This window comes from Limanda limanda, chromosome 2 (assembly GCF_963576545.1).
Source record: "Limanda limanda chromosome 2, fLimLim1.1, whole genome shotgun sequence".
NCBI lineage: Eukaryota > Metazoa > Chordata > Actinopteri > Pleuronectiformes > Pleuronectidae > Limanda > Limanda limanda.
Genome location: NC_083637.1, coordinates 28,880,560 through 28,895,703, shown reverse-complemented (window position 1 = coordinate 28,895,703; position 15,144 = coordinate 28,880,560). Strand labels below are relative to the sequence as shown.

At 41.2% G+C, this 15,144-nt stretch overlaps 1 protein-coding gene across 1 annotated transcript in view; it reads left to right on the top strand.

Annotated features, from left to right (window-relative positions):
* Window positions 1-4,353: 4,353 nt before the first annotated feature.
* The window catches only part of kcnq5b (potassium voltage-gated channel, KQT-like subfamily, member 5b), a 110,840-nt gene continuing 100,049 nt past the window's right edge, over window positions 4,354-15,144 (top strand). Inside the window, exon 1 of the mRNA XM_061092228.1 lies at window positions 4,354-4,700. Coding sequence (XP_060948211.1) covers window positions 4,354-4,700 — 347 coding nt within the window. The remainder of the gene's footprint in view (window positions 4,701-15,144) is intronic.

The following is a 15,144-nucleotide window of genomic DNA, read 5'->3' as shown; positions in this document are numbered from 1 at the left end:
TGTGGCTCAAATTATGTGTATGTTTTATATTTAAAAAAAAGTTCATTTTTATTATTTACAAATAAAAAGAATGTGTGGAAGAAAACCTGCCTTCTTTGTGATGTCTCACTTAGCCAAAATAACACATATATGTATATATATTTAAAATTTCTTGTTATACTATCAGCCTGCAGTTACCTGTGACATTAGGCCAAAAGGTCACAGTGGAAAAACTTTTTTCTTCTTGGCATGTTCTAGGGAAGGTTTTTCTTTAGTCCCATAAATGACTTTGTTCATGCTTCATTTATCTCAGCCTGAACTTTGAAAAATAAATTAAATAAATAAATCAGTCGTTTGCACATTACAATTGTTGCATTGTATAATCACATTTTTGAAAAGTAGGATACACAGACATACTGAATATGATGTATTCTGTTTTCATATATTAGCAGATCTCTCCCTGATATGTGGCAATAAATAAGAACTAAAAACTACTAATGTAACAACCGGACTACCAGTCTATTCATTACTCTAAAGACTTATATTATCTATTTTAATCAACTGTAACCATTGTTCAACGGAGTCAGAGTCTTTGCAATATACCAACATGCTAAGGTTTACCAGGGCTACTGTTTATATCAGGTGTCCCAGCTCCATTTAATATGGTATGCTAACATTTGTTGATCAGCATGGAACTCAAGTTGAGCTGAGGACATCCAATTAACTTTGCGTTTTTGTTGAGTTCTTCCATCCAAAACCCAAAATGTCAACCTCATGGTAATTCAAGTGGAAAAGTCAGGGGATCATCAAGTCAATTAGGAGTCATCCTCTGGGAACCACGATTGACGATGTTTCATACTTGTTACAGGAAACAATCACGTAAAGTGCAGAAAGCTTTGTTGACCTTCATTTGACTTGTATTGGTTTACACAAATATATAAGAGATGTGAATTTATATACACACATAAACAACAACATGAAGCCCTCAGAGGGGGTTCGATCAGGGCTCCCTACAATGGAGCTGCTATAGTTTACGTTATTAAAATAAAAATCCACAGCGCAACAACCAGAAATCCTTAGAGTTAATAGAAGAACTTGATATTATGAAAATACAATTCACACAGAGCTTTGGCTTGTGAATACAATTGGAAAATACTAAGAGGCCATTAACCATTTATTTGGAAAAATCCTGGTTTAAGTTCCTGTAATTAGAAGTGACTTCTGGTTACACTCTGTGTTATTGACTCACTCACTGTCAGGAATGGCTGTAAAAGCTCAGGCACAATCTATTGCTTGTTGAGACCTGTTGGATTGAAGGGCACGACACACACATTGTCACATTGTTATCATTTACCCGATTTATTTTACCCTAATTTTCCTTATTTTGTGGTTGCTGTGGCACAGGTAGGAGAAGCAGGTCGTCCGCTAACCAAAAGGTCGGTGGTTCGATCCCCGGCTAATGGGGTCCATAAGACATAGTTCTAAACAAAATACTCCTTAATTACCATTTAAAGCATTAATCCTGTTTGCTTTACACTCTTACACTCAGTACTCTGATGATTATTGATATCTAATTTTTTGTTTTTGTTTTGATCGTTTCAAACAAAGACTGTTTATTCCTGCTGCTGCTGTTGGTATCATTTTATAGGGAATAGAAAATATGTATCAGGAAAAATAGGAATACACAAAGCAGAGTTCTTTAAGCATGTGTTTTATCATGTGGATCTGTTGATAAAAGCACAGCTGCGTCCTGCTACACTATTAAACCATAACTCTCTGTCTTGGGTGCTGCTGCAGTGCGTCTAACCGAAGAGGAAGTTGAACCAACATGGCCTAATGTGTGACCTCACACATGATACAGTGCAGCAGAGGGCTTGAGAGATTTATGTTCCACATCCTCTCGTTAAATAAGCAAAGGGCCCCCCGAAACAACATCTGCAGGCAATCTTGACGGATCCTCCCACCAGCCTTGCCATGCCAGCCGGGCCCCCTGGTTCCCCTCGTCATAGCACCAAGGGTCACGACCTCTGTGTACAAAGTGTGGATGCGGACTGTGGTGGAAAAGTAAAAAACTGCACATCATCAAGTCAGAGCCCAGAACGAAATTTCCATGCTGCTCCCAGGAAATAGATTAATCTATATCTAATCAGGTTAAAGAGTCACAAATTGAGAGACCGTGAGTGAAAGTGCAATACAAACATTACAAAGTTGGTTTTTTAAATCATCCGTGACGATGAATTCTACTAAGGAAAAACATATATACTGAAACTTTGGGAAAAAAGGAAATCCAGATTCAGCTGCAGGATTGGTCCTGACTGATCTATTTACTTTGAGGAGCATTAAACTTCAGGCTTCTTAATTTGAATGTTTTCACTTGGTGAAGCTTCACGATAGCGTGCATGCATGAGATGATAAGTGCACAGTTTTAAGTTTGTCGGTGGAGTGGAAATGTGAGTTTCACTTCTACACGCAGCCCAGTTACTGGACAGTTTTTTTAAAGGGGGGGAGGGTGTTACTTTCTTTTCCACCATCCTGGTGGAACAGTATTATGTAAATATCCCTGTAAAAATTTGTTTAGATATCTAATGATGCTTTTACACAAGTTTATTTTATGTAAATGATTCTGTGCCTTTATGCTTCTAAAACTCTGACCATAAAGTGTTTTTTATTTTTTTATTTTGTCTGTTCGTTCAGCTCTTTATTGATTATATTTAAATTTTTCCAATGTTGGATCTTGGTTGTTTGTCCATGCAAAAAAAACAAAACATGGCCTGCACAAACCTATCCAAGCTTTGAGTTGTATTGTTGCAGAAGAGTTCAGACTGCTAGAAAGTAAACTGTGTTCATATAAAGCTGATGGAGGCAAATCAGTACAGAAATGAGTTGTTGAAGATCCAAAACAGAACAATGAGAAACCTGGATACTGTTAAGCCCTCACATATAGAGAAATGAATAATCAGGTTTCTCATGTTCCATGAATGACTACGTTCATGGTTCATATTGTCATATTTTGAGTATGATGGTCACATGAGTTGTTATAGAATATGTATTCAAGTGATGAAGAAATAGAACTAAGAGAACAAGTGAGGAGGGGTCATTGGGTTTGGGATTGTGGTCTCTGAGAATGTTGCCTGGTTCTGCAGTGACCAGTAGATGGCGTACTTTTTTTGGAAGACAAGTGGCGGCTGTCAAAGCTCTGCAGCTTAAATAAAGTCCGGCACACTCAAGGTCCTCAAGGCTGCGGATTCAATGCGACACAGTCACGTACACACACACACACACACACACACACACACACACACACACACACACACACACACACACACACACACACACACACACACACACACTCTCTCTCTCTCCTCATCCACTGCAACTCATTGTAAGAACTCAAGTATTTTCATCACACCTGTGGTCAGCTGCATCCGAGGGCAGCAGCCATTCTGGCTCACTCAGCAGTTGCAGCTCAAACAAGTGTCTTCCGTGTATAAGTGTGTTGTGTATGAGTGTGTGGGGGGGGTGAAAGAGAGAAGAGGAAGTCCATGCCGAGACATAACCGATACACATTTTCTTTCCCTTCCCATTTCACTTCAAGCTGTAAGGACACAGAGGAAACAGTGTTCTAATTATATTCACTTTCTTGACCCACAAAGTTTTCACAGTAAACACAAGGTATAGTGAAAGTGAACATCGACATTTGTGTGCTGGGGAGCCGCGTCTCACTGCCACGTGGTTTGACTGACGGATGAAGCTTTGTGAGACACACAGCGCGAAACTGTTTCTTTAGCTTCTAAAATAAAAAAAAAATGAAAATAAAAAGAAGCCCATCTGAATTCAAAGGAGGCACATAACAGGTTCTGCAGATGTTCAGGCAGCCGTCTTTTGAGTGCTCGTGCTTATTTTTCCACTCGGACCATGTTACCTGATATATAAGTTAGAACTGTTCTCCCTCGGGCAATGACATGACACGAGGACAGACAGTTGCTCATTTGCATGTGCGCAGCCCTGACGCGCCTGAGAACATGATGCCGGAATGTTTTTTACCGTGAGTCTGTTGCTAAAGTGACTCGGGTTCTGCTGCGCTTTGTGTTGAAGCAACAGGAGGAGACGGTGCAGAGAAGTAACGGGACCTCAGGTTGTGGTCCAGCCAGTGGCCGCGGCGCGCACCGGACAGGAGCGCATTACGCACGGCGGCGGGTGTGTGAGTGACCGTGGAGGAGGTGGAGGAGGTGGATGCGGGAGGAAAGAGGGCGGTCAGAGTGTGACGGAGAACACGGTGCCTTGCTCTGTCTCTCACACTGCGTCTCGCACGGCACAGAGCACACGCATGCTTGTGGCGACCTCCGCGCACTCGATGCCCGCCTCGGTGATGCCATGCCGCGGAACCCCAGCGGAGACGAGGGCGGCACCGGGCTCTGGATGAGGAGCTCGCCGGTGCATCGCAACGAAGGCTACGGGTCGAGGGATGTGGAGTCCGGCCGGAAGATGATGAACAACGCGGGAGACGGCTTGCTGTCCTCCTCCTCCGGGGGGAGCGCAGGTGCCGCCGGCTCCGAGAGCCTGAGAGGGAAGCAGGGCGCCCGGCTCAGTCTGCTGGGGAAGCCGCTCATCTACAGCGCGCAGAGCGGCCGCAGGAATGTGCGCTACCGGCGGCTCCAAAACTACCTGTACAACGTGCTGGAGAGACCGAGAGCCTGGGCGTTCATCTACCACGCGTTCGTGTAAGTCCTCTCCGCCAAGTTGTCTGTTGTGATCTGTGAAGTCGGGACACCTGTTGATGCTCTCTGCAGAAACATCTCCCAACCTGCTGCTGGTTTCCACACAGCATTTTGTCCCTGCTCATCTTTAAATATACACCCCACTTTACCAGAGCCAGTTGCAAGAAAAGAAAAACCCTCTCTGCTGCTTGAGTGTATGATACAAAGAGAGACTGTAAGCATGTCTGCACGTGGTTCCTCTTGGTAAGTGCAGGAGTCCTCGTTCTGTCTGTTCTGTCTGTGGGGCTTTTTATCATTGAGCTGTAATCTGCTTTGTGAGAGCCTCAGTGAGTTTCACATCTGTACTGCTGGACCCCCCCCCTCCCCCCCCCCAGCCTCATGCACTGCTCACCGTTTGTCAGTCACAAGCTGCTGCTTTTGATTTCCTGCGGGAAACTGTTGTTGTGGCATCATGACTGTTTCTGAGAGGAAGGAAGTTGAGACTAACGCTGACTCTGGTGCACCATCTTTTTTTAGAGTGTGGGTGGTGCATGTGTGTGTAAGCATTGGGAGGAGAAGTTCGAGAGAAAGCACCATGAACTATTGCACTTACAGTAATCCAAGCAGCTCTATGAACGTGTCACTTATATATTTTTAAAGCATCCTTGAAGTGCCTGTGTCAAGTTGTGGACAAGACACCACGTCAGCGTCCCTGCTGGACTTCATCTGCTAGTTTGACTCGTGCTATCGTCAGAGTGTTTTTCTTAAGTCAAGACAACTTTGATTGTGCACGTTCTGGGGGAAATTACAGTTTAAATTGTTCCCCATTTTACAGGCAATTTCTGCTGGAAGGCTTGGTCCCATGTGAAAGTGGCACAGTTGAAATTCACTGCAGAAAGCTGCTAGAAGCTTTGTGTTTCGCCACGTTCATGTCATACAGAGGGAAAGTATAGAGATGCGAAGGACTGCGAATAACTCACATCGATAACAAGCAATACTACCCACTTAAATGTGCTTTGTAGATTTAAACTAAATTATACGAATATTCTTTGATGCATGAATGCTGGCCTTTCAGGGCCAATGGTTTCGTAGAGTCAACCTTTTGGGTCATTTCTCGTCATGAAATATATTTAAATAGGGTATACACCCTACAATCAAAGATGGGCAGTCCCCCGGCACCAGCGACCACTTATGAGTGGGAATCTGAAAAGCTGTTCATTTTTAAATTTACACAAAAACAACACCCCTAGACCAGCACATCGTCCACCATTCAGAGACGTCCCCCATCCTCTCCTGCCCCCCGGCTGCCCCCAACTTTTTACTTCATAGGAAATTTTGGTTGCAAAAGGGTGTCCGCTGCTACGGGAGTCATCGCTCCCAGCTTTACAACCTAGATAACTTTGCTTTAGCACTGTGTTCTAAAGGTGTTTTTTGAATTGGCAGTGAGAGACACTTCAGCCAGAATTAAGGGTTGAAGTTACACTTAAAGATGCATGATTATAGAATACTTCCTGTGACGGTTAAAATAGTGTGCATTGACATTATGATACCAAGTCCTTTTTAATTTGGGTTAAAGCGATAGTTCGCCCAAAAATGAAAATTCACTCATTCTCTACTGACCACTATGCTGATGGAGAGGTGAAGTGTTTGTGTCCACCCAACACTTTTAGAGTTTCAGGGGTAGACAGTGTTGCAGCCAAGTCATAATTTGTTTTAGCTACAGCCGTACATCCTTTATATAATATATAACAAAAATGACAATTAGGATATAAAACCTTTTGAACGAATTTCACACCAGAAGACAAGGATTTATAGTAGTTCCTATCCTATCTTTATGAGGCCTGTGCAGCCTCTGTGAGGTCTTGTAATGATGTCAGCGACCACCATGGGGGTCATCAAACTCAATGCTGACCCCTCATACCTTTTTCCTTTTTATCAGGGCTATATCTTAAAGAGGGACACAATTGGATTTCCTTTGGTCTGCCCTTTTGCTGAAAGGTTGTCTCCAAAATGCTAATTTATATCTTATGAAAGTGTTGACTCACGCACACCCACGAGGATCCTCGGCCCCAGACTCTCTTCACATGAGCGCTCATGAACGTTCTCTGGGGAGCTGGTGAATGATTCCCTTTCATCCCTGTGGCAGTGAGCTATGACTGAAGAAATGCAGCGACTTAACTCTGGCAGCCCTTTGGCCTCCCTCCTGTAGTGTGATGAATGTTGCTACAATGTTCAGTGGCCTTGAAAGTTGCACTGGTTTGCTGATATGACAATTGCTGCAGTTGAGAGACCCACAGTCCCATTTTCTTTTGTCTTAAGATGATATCAGTGTCAAGCTTCTGACAAAGCTTGTTGTTCTTCATATTCACTGCCATTAAAAAATATCAGCATTGGGGCCAGTGAACATAAAAGAAGCAACAAAGGGAAATTAACTAAAACTCAGAAGGGACCAAACCCCAAATGCCTTATTTGAGATTTTGCTTTATTTTCCTGAACTCCTGAATTTGCAAAGATAAACCTTGTTGACGATGGGGGCCCCAGGAACAGGTGGTGCCTCCTTGTTTATCTTTGTCAGAGGCCGCCCCAATTTACCTTTATAACTGTAAAGGAAACACTATCTCCAGTCCCTATACCCAACACCAGAATGCCCCTGAGGCCAATGTCAAATTGCTAAATCTCAGTTTGGAAGATATGGGATGTTCTTCTTTTGTGATGTGAAACTTGAACTAACTGCATCCTAAAATGGTCTGTAGTACACATGCATACATGTGTACTTTTTATCACAAAGGTGCAGTAGAATAATTGTTGACAGCCCAGACAGCCCAGACTGAGCAGTGAGCTGCATCGTGAGGAAAATAATATTTGTTACAGATGGCAATAAGGTGCTTGAAAGCTGCACTGAATGATTATTTCCTAATGATAATGAATCAAATAATTGTAAAATCAAAATAATAAATCCAAAGAGAATTTCAACCCACTCTGCAGTTACCCTCAACTCTACAGACCATTTTAGTCTCACAGTATAATGTTTAGAACTGAAACTTGTTTTTTACAATTCAAAAATGTCTGATCAATATCATTCACTGTGAATGATATTGACGCAGCTGTTTCCAAAAATCTCGGGTAAGCCCAGCCTACTCTGTACACGTAACACCAAACAACAGGCAGCAACTAGCTGGTGAAGACATTTCTCCTGTCTGCCTTATGCAGGAGTTTGAAGATTAAATTGAATCGATTGAATTTAAATGTGGTGGATCAATGGAAACTTGACTGCAGGTCTGTTTGATGTGTAAATGACCAACACCAATATAGCTGTGTTCATTACTGTCTTCTGTGAATTCTGTTCATATTAACTTCACATTTGTTTTGTGGGGAAATTGAGATCAGATTATGCTTTTCATCAAAATAGTAAAGATTTATGTTGATTTGATATGGATATATGCTTATTTGTATGCATTTGGCAGGTCAAACATATTGATTCTGAATGTATCTGCTCAGTGTTTACAGAAAATATTTATCTGGTCTTGTAGTTTAATATCTACAGCAGTGCTTACTAGTGGTGGGGGAAAAAATCGATTCTGTTCAGTATCGCGATATTTTGGACCCGCGATTATATCGATACTGTAGCACAAAGTATTGCAATATTTAAAGAAAAAAAAATATATATATATTATTATTATTTTTTTTTTTTTAATATTTACAATATTTACAATAATATATGTAACAGCCCCTGGCTGGCAAAGCATTAAAAGATACCTAGTGTGAATGCAGAAAGGATGTTCTCCACTGCAGGAGATATAGTAACGGCCCAGAGGAGCATTTTAACATCTGAGCATGTTGACCAACTCCTTTTTCTGAACAAAAATGCCAATATTCCCAAATGAATTTGACATTTTGGGTCATGACCTTGCAGGTCTCAATTTGATTGAAGCTCTAGGTTACTCTTATTTATATGATTGAGCTCAGTGTTCATGTGAGAGGTCTCCTATTCAGAAAATAATTACAAAGGTCCTGTGTCCTGAATGTTCAAGGACAAAGTTTTTGCACTACCCTTTCTTAGTTTTTGCACTCCAGTTAATGTGTAGAAGACAATGTTGTTTACAGAATTAAATGTGACATTTGAAGTGAGTTGAGCAGTCTTATTTTCCTCATTTTTTGTAATGCCTTTGAATAATATGGGGGACATGAATCGCAGAATCGAATCGCAATACTTGCAGTATCGCAATATATCGCAGAAGCACAATACTATTGAATCGTGGCCCAAATATCGCAATACTAATGAATAGTCACATTTTTGCCAATTCCCGCCCCTAGTGCTTACCAACCTTTCAAGCCCAAGATCACCTTTAATTTCAAACCTATCTAACACCCTTATACCTTCCAAAAAAAAACTATTAGGCAGGTCATATTTATTATTTTTGCAAAAATCTGTTAAAAGCTCAGTGTACAAGCATACAAACACACAAATAAAGGCAGTTATGCAACTTTAATGCAAAATATTCACATTAATATCAATTCATATTGACAAGATCTGTTCCTTGCATAATATTTAGCTTCTCAGTTCAACAATATGTTCTGCAGAGTTCTTCTACTGCAGCACAATGTTTTTGCATATAGGCTTTGCCTTGAATATGGTCAGAAATATGGCTATTGCCTTGTATAAAAGTAATCCTGTGTAGTCTATAAATACCAGTACTGTACAGCATGAAGCCGTGCATCTTCCGCTCCTGCAAATATATCACAATAAACCCCACTTTTTTTCAACAAAAGAATGTCACTTTTTTCCTTTTATTTTGAAAAATATACAGAAAGGATTGCAGTAATTTGTTTGTGTCATAAATTCATCAGCTAAACATTAAAAATCAGGTGAAAGATAATTTTCTATGTATAATCTGCTGTGAAACACAAACACTGTTTATTTGTCTGTGTCACTAATGGATTTCCAACACTTCCCGAACCTGTTTCAAAGTAAAACCCCTTCAGCGTTTCGCTTTCAGAATCCATTCATTTGTTCTAACATGACTTTGATTGTTACCGCAAGACCGATACATGTACGTCTTCAGACCGTAGGGTCCTGACATTTAGTTTAGTGCATAATCCGACTTCTATTGAAGGAAATGCAGTAAATACCTTCTCTGATCTTTACAAAGAAGATTTTGTTGCAGGACGGATGAGTGTGCGGAACCCATCTACAGTGTGATAGTCTTTGTAGTCCGACCATCCTCTCTATCCACCGCCTCGTGAATCAGCTGACGTTAGTAAATGTGCGACTCCATTCATTGAAAAAGTTATTTTCCATGAATGCATATCCAGCAAGTGATTATCTTTCTTCCTATAACATGTATCTTTGCAATTGTTATGTTTATAGCTTGCTATGTTTCCCCCAAGTGGCAAAAAATATACAAATATGAATGCAGCCTATTGATTATTTTTGTAGACTCTTGCCCTGTAGTGGCAAGCTATATACCAGGACATACAAGCTTCTGTTTGCTGTAGAATATTTTTAACATGTAATCCGCCTTTAAACGTCTTGTTTTCACAACATTATTAACATAATTATCCTATATTCTCGAGTTCACCTAATAAACATCAAATTTGTTTTGCTGCTGTGAATGAAATATTGTTTGATTTCCTACCAAAATGTATGTGTGTGTGTGCGTGCACATGGTTCCTCGTGAGGATCAGTGCGTTTGATACTAATTTGGCTGTTTTGCTTGGACAGCTGTAACACTGTTTAGATAACTCACAGAAATTCAATTTCATCATCCACTGCTTTCAGGGCGCTATAAAAAACCCTCTCTGCCTCGTCTGAGCCGACACATCAGGAACAGGTCAGAGAAGCAAGTATGCTTACGAGCCTTCCCTCCAAGCTTCCACTTGCTTACAACTCTGTTGTACATGCCCAAACAGAACAATCCTCAGTGGCTTTAATGCTTGAATTCACATTTACTAATTTGCAAAATGCTTTTCTCCAGAGCAGCTTACACCTGAGGGACACCAATAAAGCTCCAGAAGAGTAGGAGACCTTAAAGTAAACACTAAACACGACATCTATTCATTAAGACAAAGTGCAGGGAGATCAGGTTAAGAGGCGCTCAATAGGTGCTGTTTAGGGTGTTGGACTAAAATGTACTTGTGTGTATGGATGCAGCGGCTGAGAAGGAGCATAAAGCATCAGTTATACTACTGCAGTTAGTCAAGGCGAGAGATAACCATGACCTGTACCAAGAGTTGCAGGGTGTAGAAGTTCCATTAGGCCTATTTTTTTAGGGGAAACGATGGGAGACATCAAAACAAGGTCAGAGATTGTCCTTAGTCATGATGGGCATCATGCTGGGCCTGTTTTTCCACACCTTTGGTTGGAGTTGAAGAAGGGGTGAGCCTGAACCCAGTCTTTCAGTCTTCAGAGGTTTAGTTGTGTATTTGTCTGACATATACAAAGAAAAGCTGTGCCGTGAGTGAATGGGGTGGCACAAATGATACAGATACAACAGATACAGTTTTTGCATCTCCTGCGTATAACTGACGTGATAAGCCATGCATGCAGAGAATCGTAACAATGGAGGTCTAGCAAAGACCCTTGGGGAAACCCTGTGGGATATGGGATATGAACAGTGCCATGATACACTGAAAGAAAATCTGGTGAGGTAGGAATCAAACCAAGAATGTACATTTCCTGAGAGGCCAGTATCAGAGAGTGCGGTGAGCAGGATAAGGAGCTGTAGCTGCCCTTAGGCCGTCCGTCACAAACGACAGAACCGTTACAGTGGAGTGGCTGCTCTTAAAGCTTGACTGATTTGGATCAAGGAGGTCATTCTGTGAAAGGAATTTTGAGACCTGTTTGAAAAGTGCCTGTTCAATAGATTAATATGAGAATGGATGTAATGAGACTAGCCAACAGTTCCTATCTTGAGCAGGGTTGACTGACCGAAGGCTATTTGAGCAGAGGTGTTTCCTGAGTGTCTGTGGTAGTGCAGATGTTATGGTAGAAAGCAATAACATCTGCACTACCTTGTAGAAGGACTTCTACAGGATGGATTGAAAACCCCTGAAATTAGTAGATTTGCTGGATAAGCAGCTGTGATTAGGGGCCGTTCATATGTTACCTGTATGAGTAATATTATTTCAAATTAAAAGTGATGAAGTTGCACTAAATACCAGGGGAAGGAAATCTCAGTATTTCACCTAGTAATTATTTTAAAAAGCAAATGTATTTCTGACATGTATCTCGTACCTCTTATACTGAGGTATTTTTTTGTGTCCTTTATGGCTACTGCATACATGTATATTTTTATCAATTCCCTATGTGACAGTAGTAGCACTGAGCCAGTCTTTGTGCAGAGCCGAGTTACCCCTGGGGCCTACCCTCCTTCCTGTGCGTACACACACACACACACACACACACACACACACACACACACACACACACACACACACACACACACACACACACACACACACACACACACACACACACACACACACAGTAGTTCCATTCATCTCACCTCTGGATTAACAAGCCCTTATCCTTGCAAGTATGTTCAGGAGCAGGAAAGTGTGTGTGTGTGTGTGTGTGTGTGTGTGTGTGTGTGTGTGGGGGGGGGAGTATACAGTGTTCCTTCACCTAACGTTTCTGAGCTGGCATGCTGAGCGATCATGGCGCAGAGGGAAGTGACACGAACTCACTGCTCTCACTTGTTAAATATGTATCATTTGGTTGATTTTTATGAATACTTTGATTTATAGGCTGCAGTAAAGAATGCTGACTCATCCTAAAAGCTGTGTTTGGTGGGTGTTATTGGGGGTTTGAAGCCAACAGACACAATAAAATGTTTAGTAGACATCTTAATGACTAATCAGATACTGCGCTAAATCCCAGTGCTGTTATGAATTATATTTTGAGCTATTGTTTATTATCCAGCCATTGAGATGTTGTCACAAAGAAATGTTTTTCTCTAAACCTAGATTTTAGCCTTCTGGTGATGGAATATGTCTGCTGTAGATTCATCTCAGAAAGCCCACATTGGAGATACTCACATTCACATCTGTGCATTTTCTCAATAGTTTGCTCTTAACCTGTGTGACGCATAAGGGTATTTTGCATCAGCACACAGCTTGGACCACAGTCACCTTCTGAGAAAGTGACTCAATGGAAAGAAGCTTCTTTTAAACAGTGAGAGCAAAGCGGTGTAAACAGTGACCGCCTGTATGCTGCAGTGTAAGTGGCGAAGAGGAACTGGCTGGTTTGATCAGCACAGTGATAGACAGCAGAGGTTGTGGCTTCCATGGTTGTTTAAACATTTAATTGTGCTTGTACGATTCTTCATAATGTCATTATGTGTTTAACTGCAATTTATGTACATTCTATTTTTGTGATTACAGTTTTTCAAAGCTTTCTTTTAAGATTCACTTCCTGGTTTCAGTTGGTTTCCTTGCAGGAACTCAATGTGCTGTTTGAATATAGTTACAGCATACACTGCATGAATAACTCTTTCATATTTGTGGGTTCAATGATGTTCCCACATCCAAATCCTCAGTGTCAGTAAACATTAACTATAGAGGCTGCTGCACACTAGAGGATAATCGGGCCGATTTTAGAACCAATTTGACCCATCTGACAATTGCGGGGTGTTCCCGACTGGAGGTCACTCTGTGCTGATTATGTGTGGGGGGTTTACAAAATAATCTTAATGAAACCGATTGAGTCAGAGCCTTTGTTATTTACGAAGATTAGCTCTGACAGAAATCTGTAATAGTGAGAGAATGAGCGCGCTGACCGAGAAGCATCACCAACTGGATGTTGCATACTTGTACATCTGTGACTCAAAACAACATTACATTTCCAGCTTGCATTGCAAAATGTAGGAACCTTCACCGCAATGACAACATCCATAATTATCTGCAAAACAGAACACACGACGTTGGTCCTCCTCCATGTTTTTTTTTCTTCTGAAGTCACGTTTATTCACGCAAGTGTTCAACACATCTGTCTAGGGTTGATTCTCTTGTGTGCAGCAGAGAACACAAAAAGCAATGTGCGCCATGATAGAGAATATCTGGGAAATTACTGTACCATTGCTCTGCTGTATCTTTGTGATGAGAAGGTATACAAGAATTTTGTAGGTGGAACAGATACGATAATGATAAGGAGGATGAGCATATATTTAAAATGTCAGAAATAAATGTTTGAATTAAAAACGCTCAGTTATTTCCTGAAACAGCTGGGCACTAGCTCTTATTGAATGTTGACCTGAGAGGAATTCATAGCACATATGTAGGGGACTATTTTCGGCTGAGGATTAATACACATTTTGTGAGATTTCTTCTGGTGCTCTTTATACGTCTACGTCAAACAGGTCTGCTGTCTGTGAGTTTCTTTTTCTGTTTTTTAAAATTTTTATTAAAGAAGCTTTTTTTTGTCTATGTGATTAATCAGAAACACTTTTCAGTGTGATTTTGTGGCTCATTAATGTGTTTTTAATATTTCTGGACAACAGTAAGAGCAATGTTTTATCAGGCGTTTACTACTCAGACATACTTACTAGTAGCATCAAGTCTTTGTTTGTTTTGGGTCTTTTGCTGGGATTTTGTTGACAAGAAGATAAAATATATATCGGCACGAACTTCAGTCCTGAAATGTGATTCCTGTAAGAGCAGTCGTCCTCTAACAAGGAGGTCTGCAGTTTGATCCCATGCCGAAGTGTCCTTGGGCAAGATACTGAATCCCAAATGGCCCCTTCTCATAGAGAAAGTGCTGCACATAAATGCACTGTAGGAATGTTTGTGTATCATCAGGATTTGAAAAGCACCATATGCCCATTTACCATGTACATCAGTACAGATTACAGGTATACTGACCCAGCCGGTCTAAAATGTTTGTATCCAGATAGCAGAGCACAATTCTTCACAAGACCTCCAAAATTAATGAATTGCATATATAAAAAGGGAAATTTTCAACTGAACGAATTGTTAATTATGTGGAATCACATGCATGCATGTACAGTGTATGTAAATCACTTTGCCTGTTTGATACCAGAGGACAATAACAGGTGATGGGGATGGCCTGCTGCAGGGATCAAGTTTCAATCCTGTGTTTACTCGGAGGGAGTTTCCCTTGTTCTGTTTTCAGAAATGAGCTGTAGACACAAAGAACCGGCCTTAGAACCGGACACGCCTGTAAACAAGGAGAGAGCATTGGGCCTTTACCTAAACAGCACCTGTTTGCCTCCTTTAAAAGGCTGCCTTGCTGTAATGCCTCCCACAGCCAGCAGGAGAGGAGGTTCATCTCTTGTATGAAAATAAGTCTCATCTTCTTTGTTTTTTCACTTTTCCACTTCTCTGCTCTTTTTATTTGTGCAGAAATTCACCACAACATGTTCACAATCTGTAGGCATTGCTGTGAGTTAAGAGCTGTCAGATCCACCTTCCAGCTTAGACAGGAGCTCCAGTGTGCAGCTGGGAGCCGGTG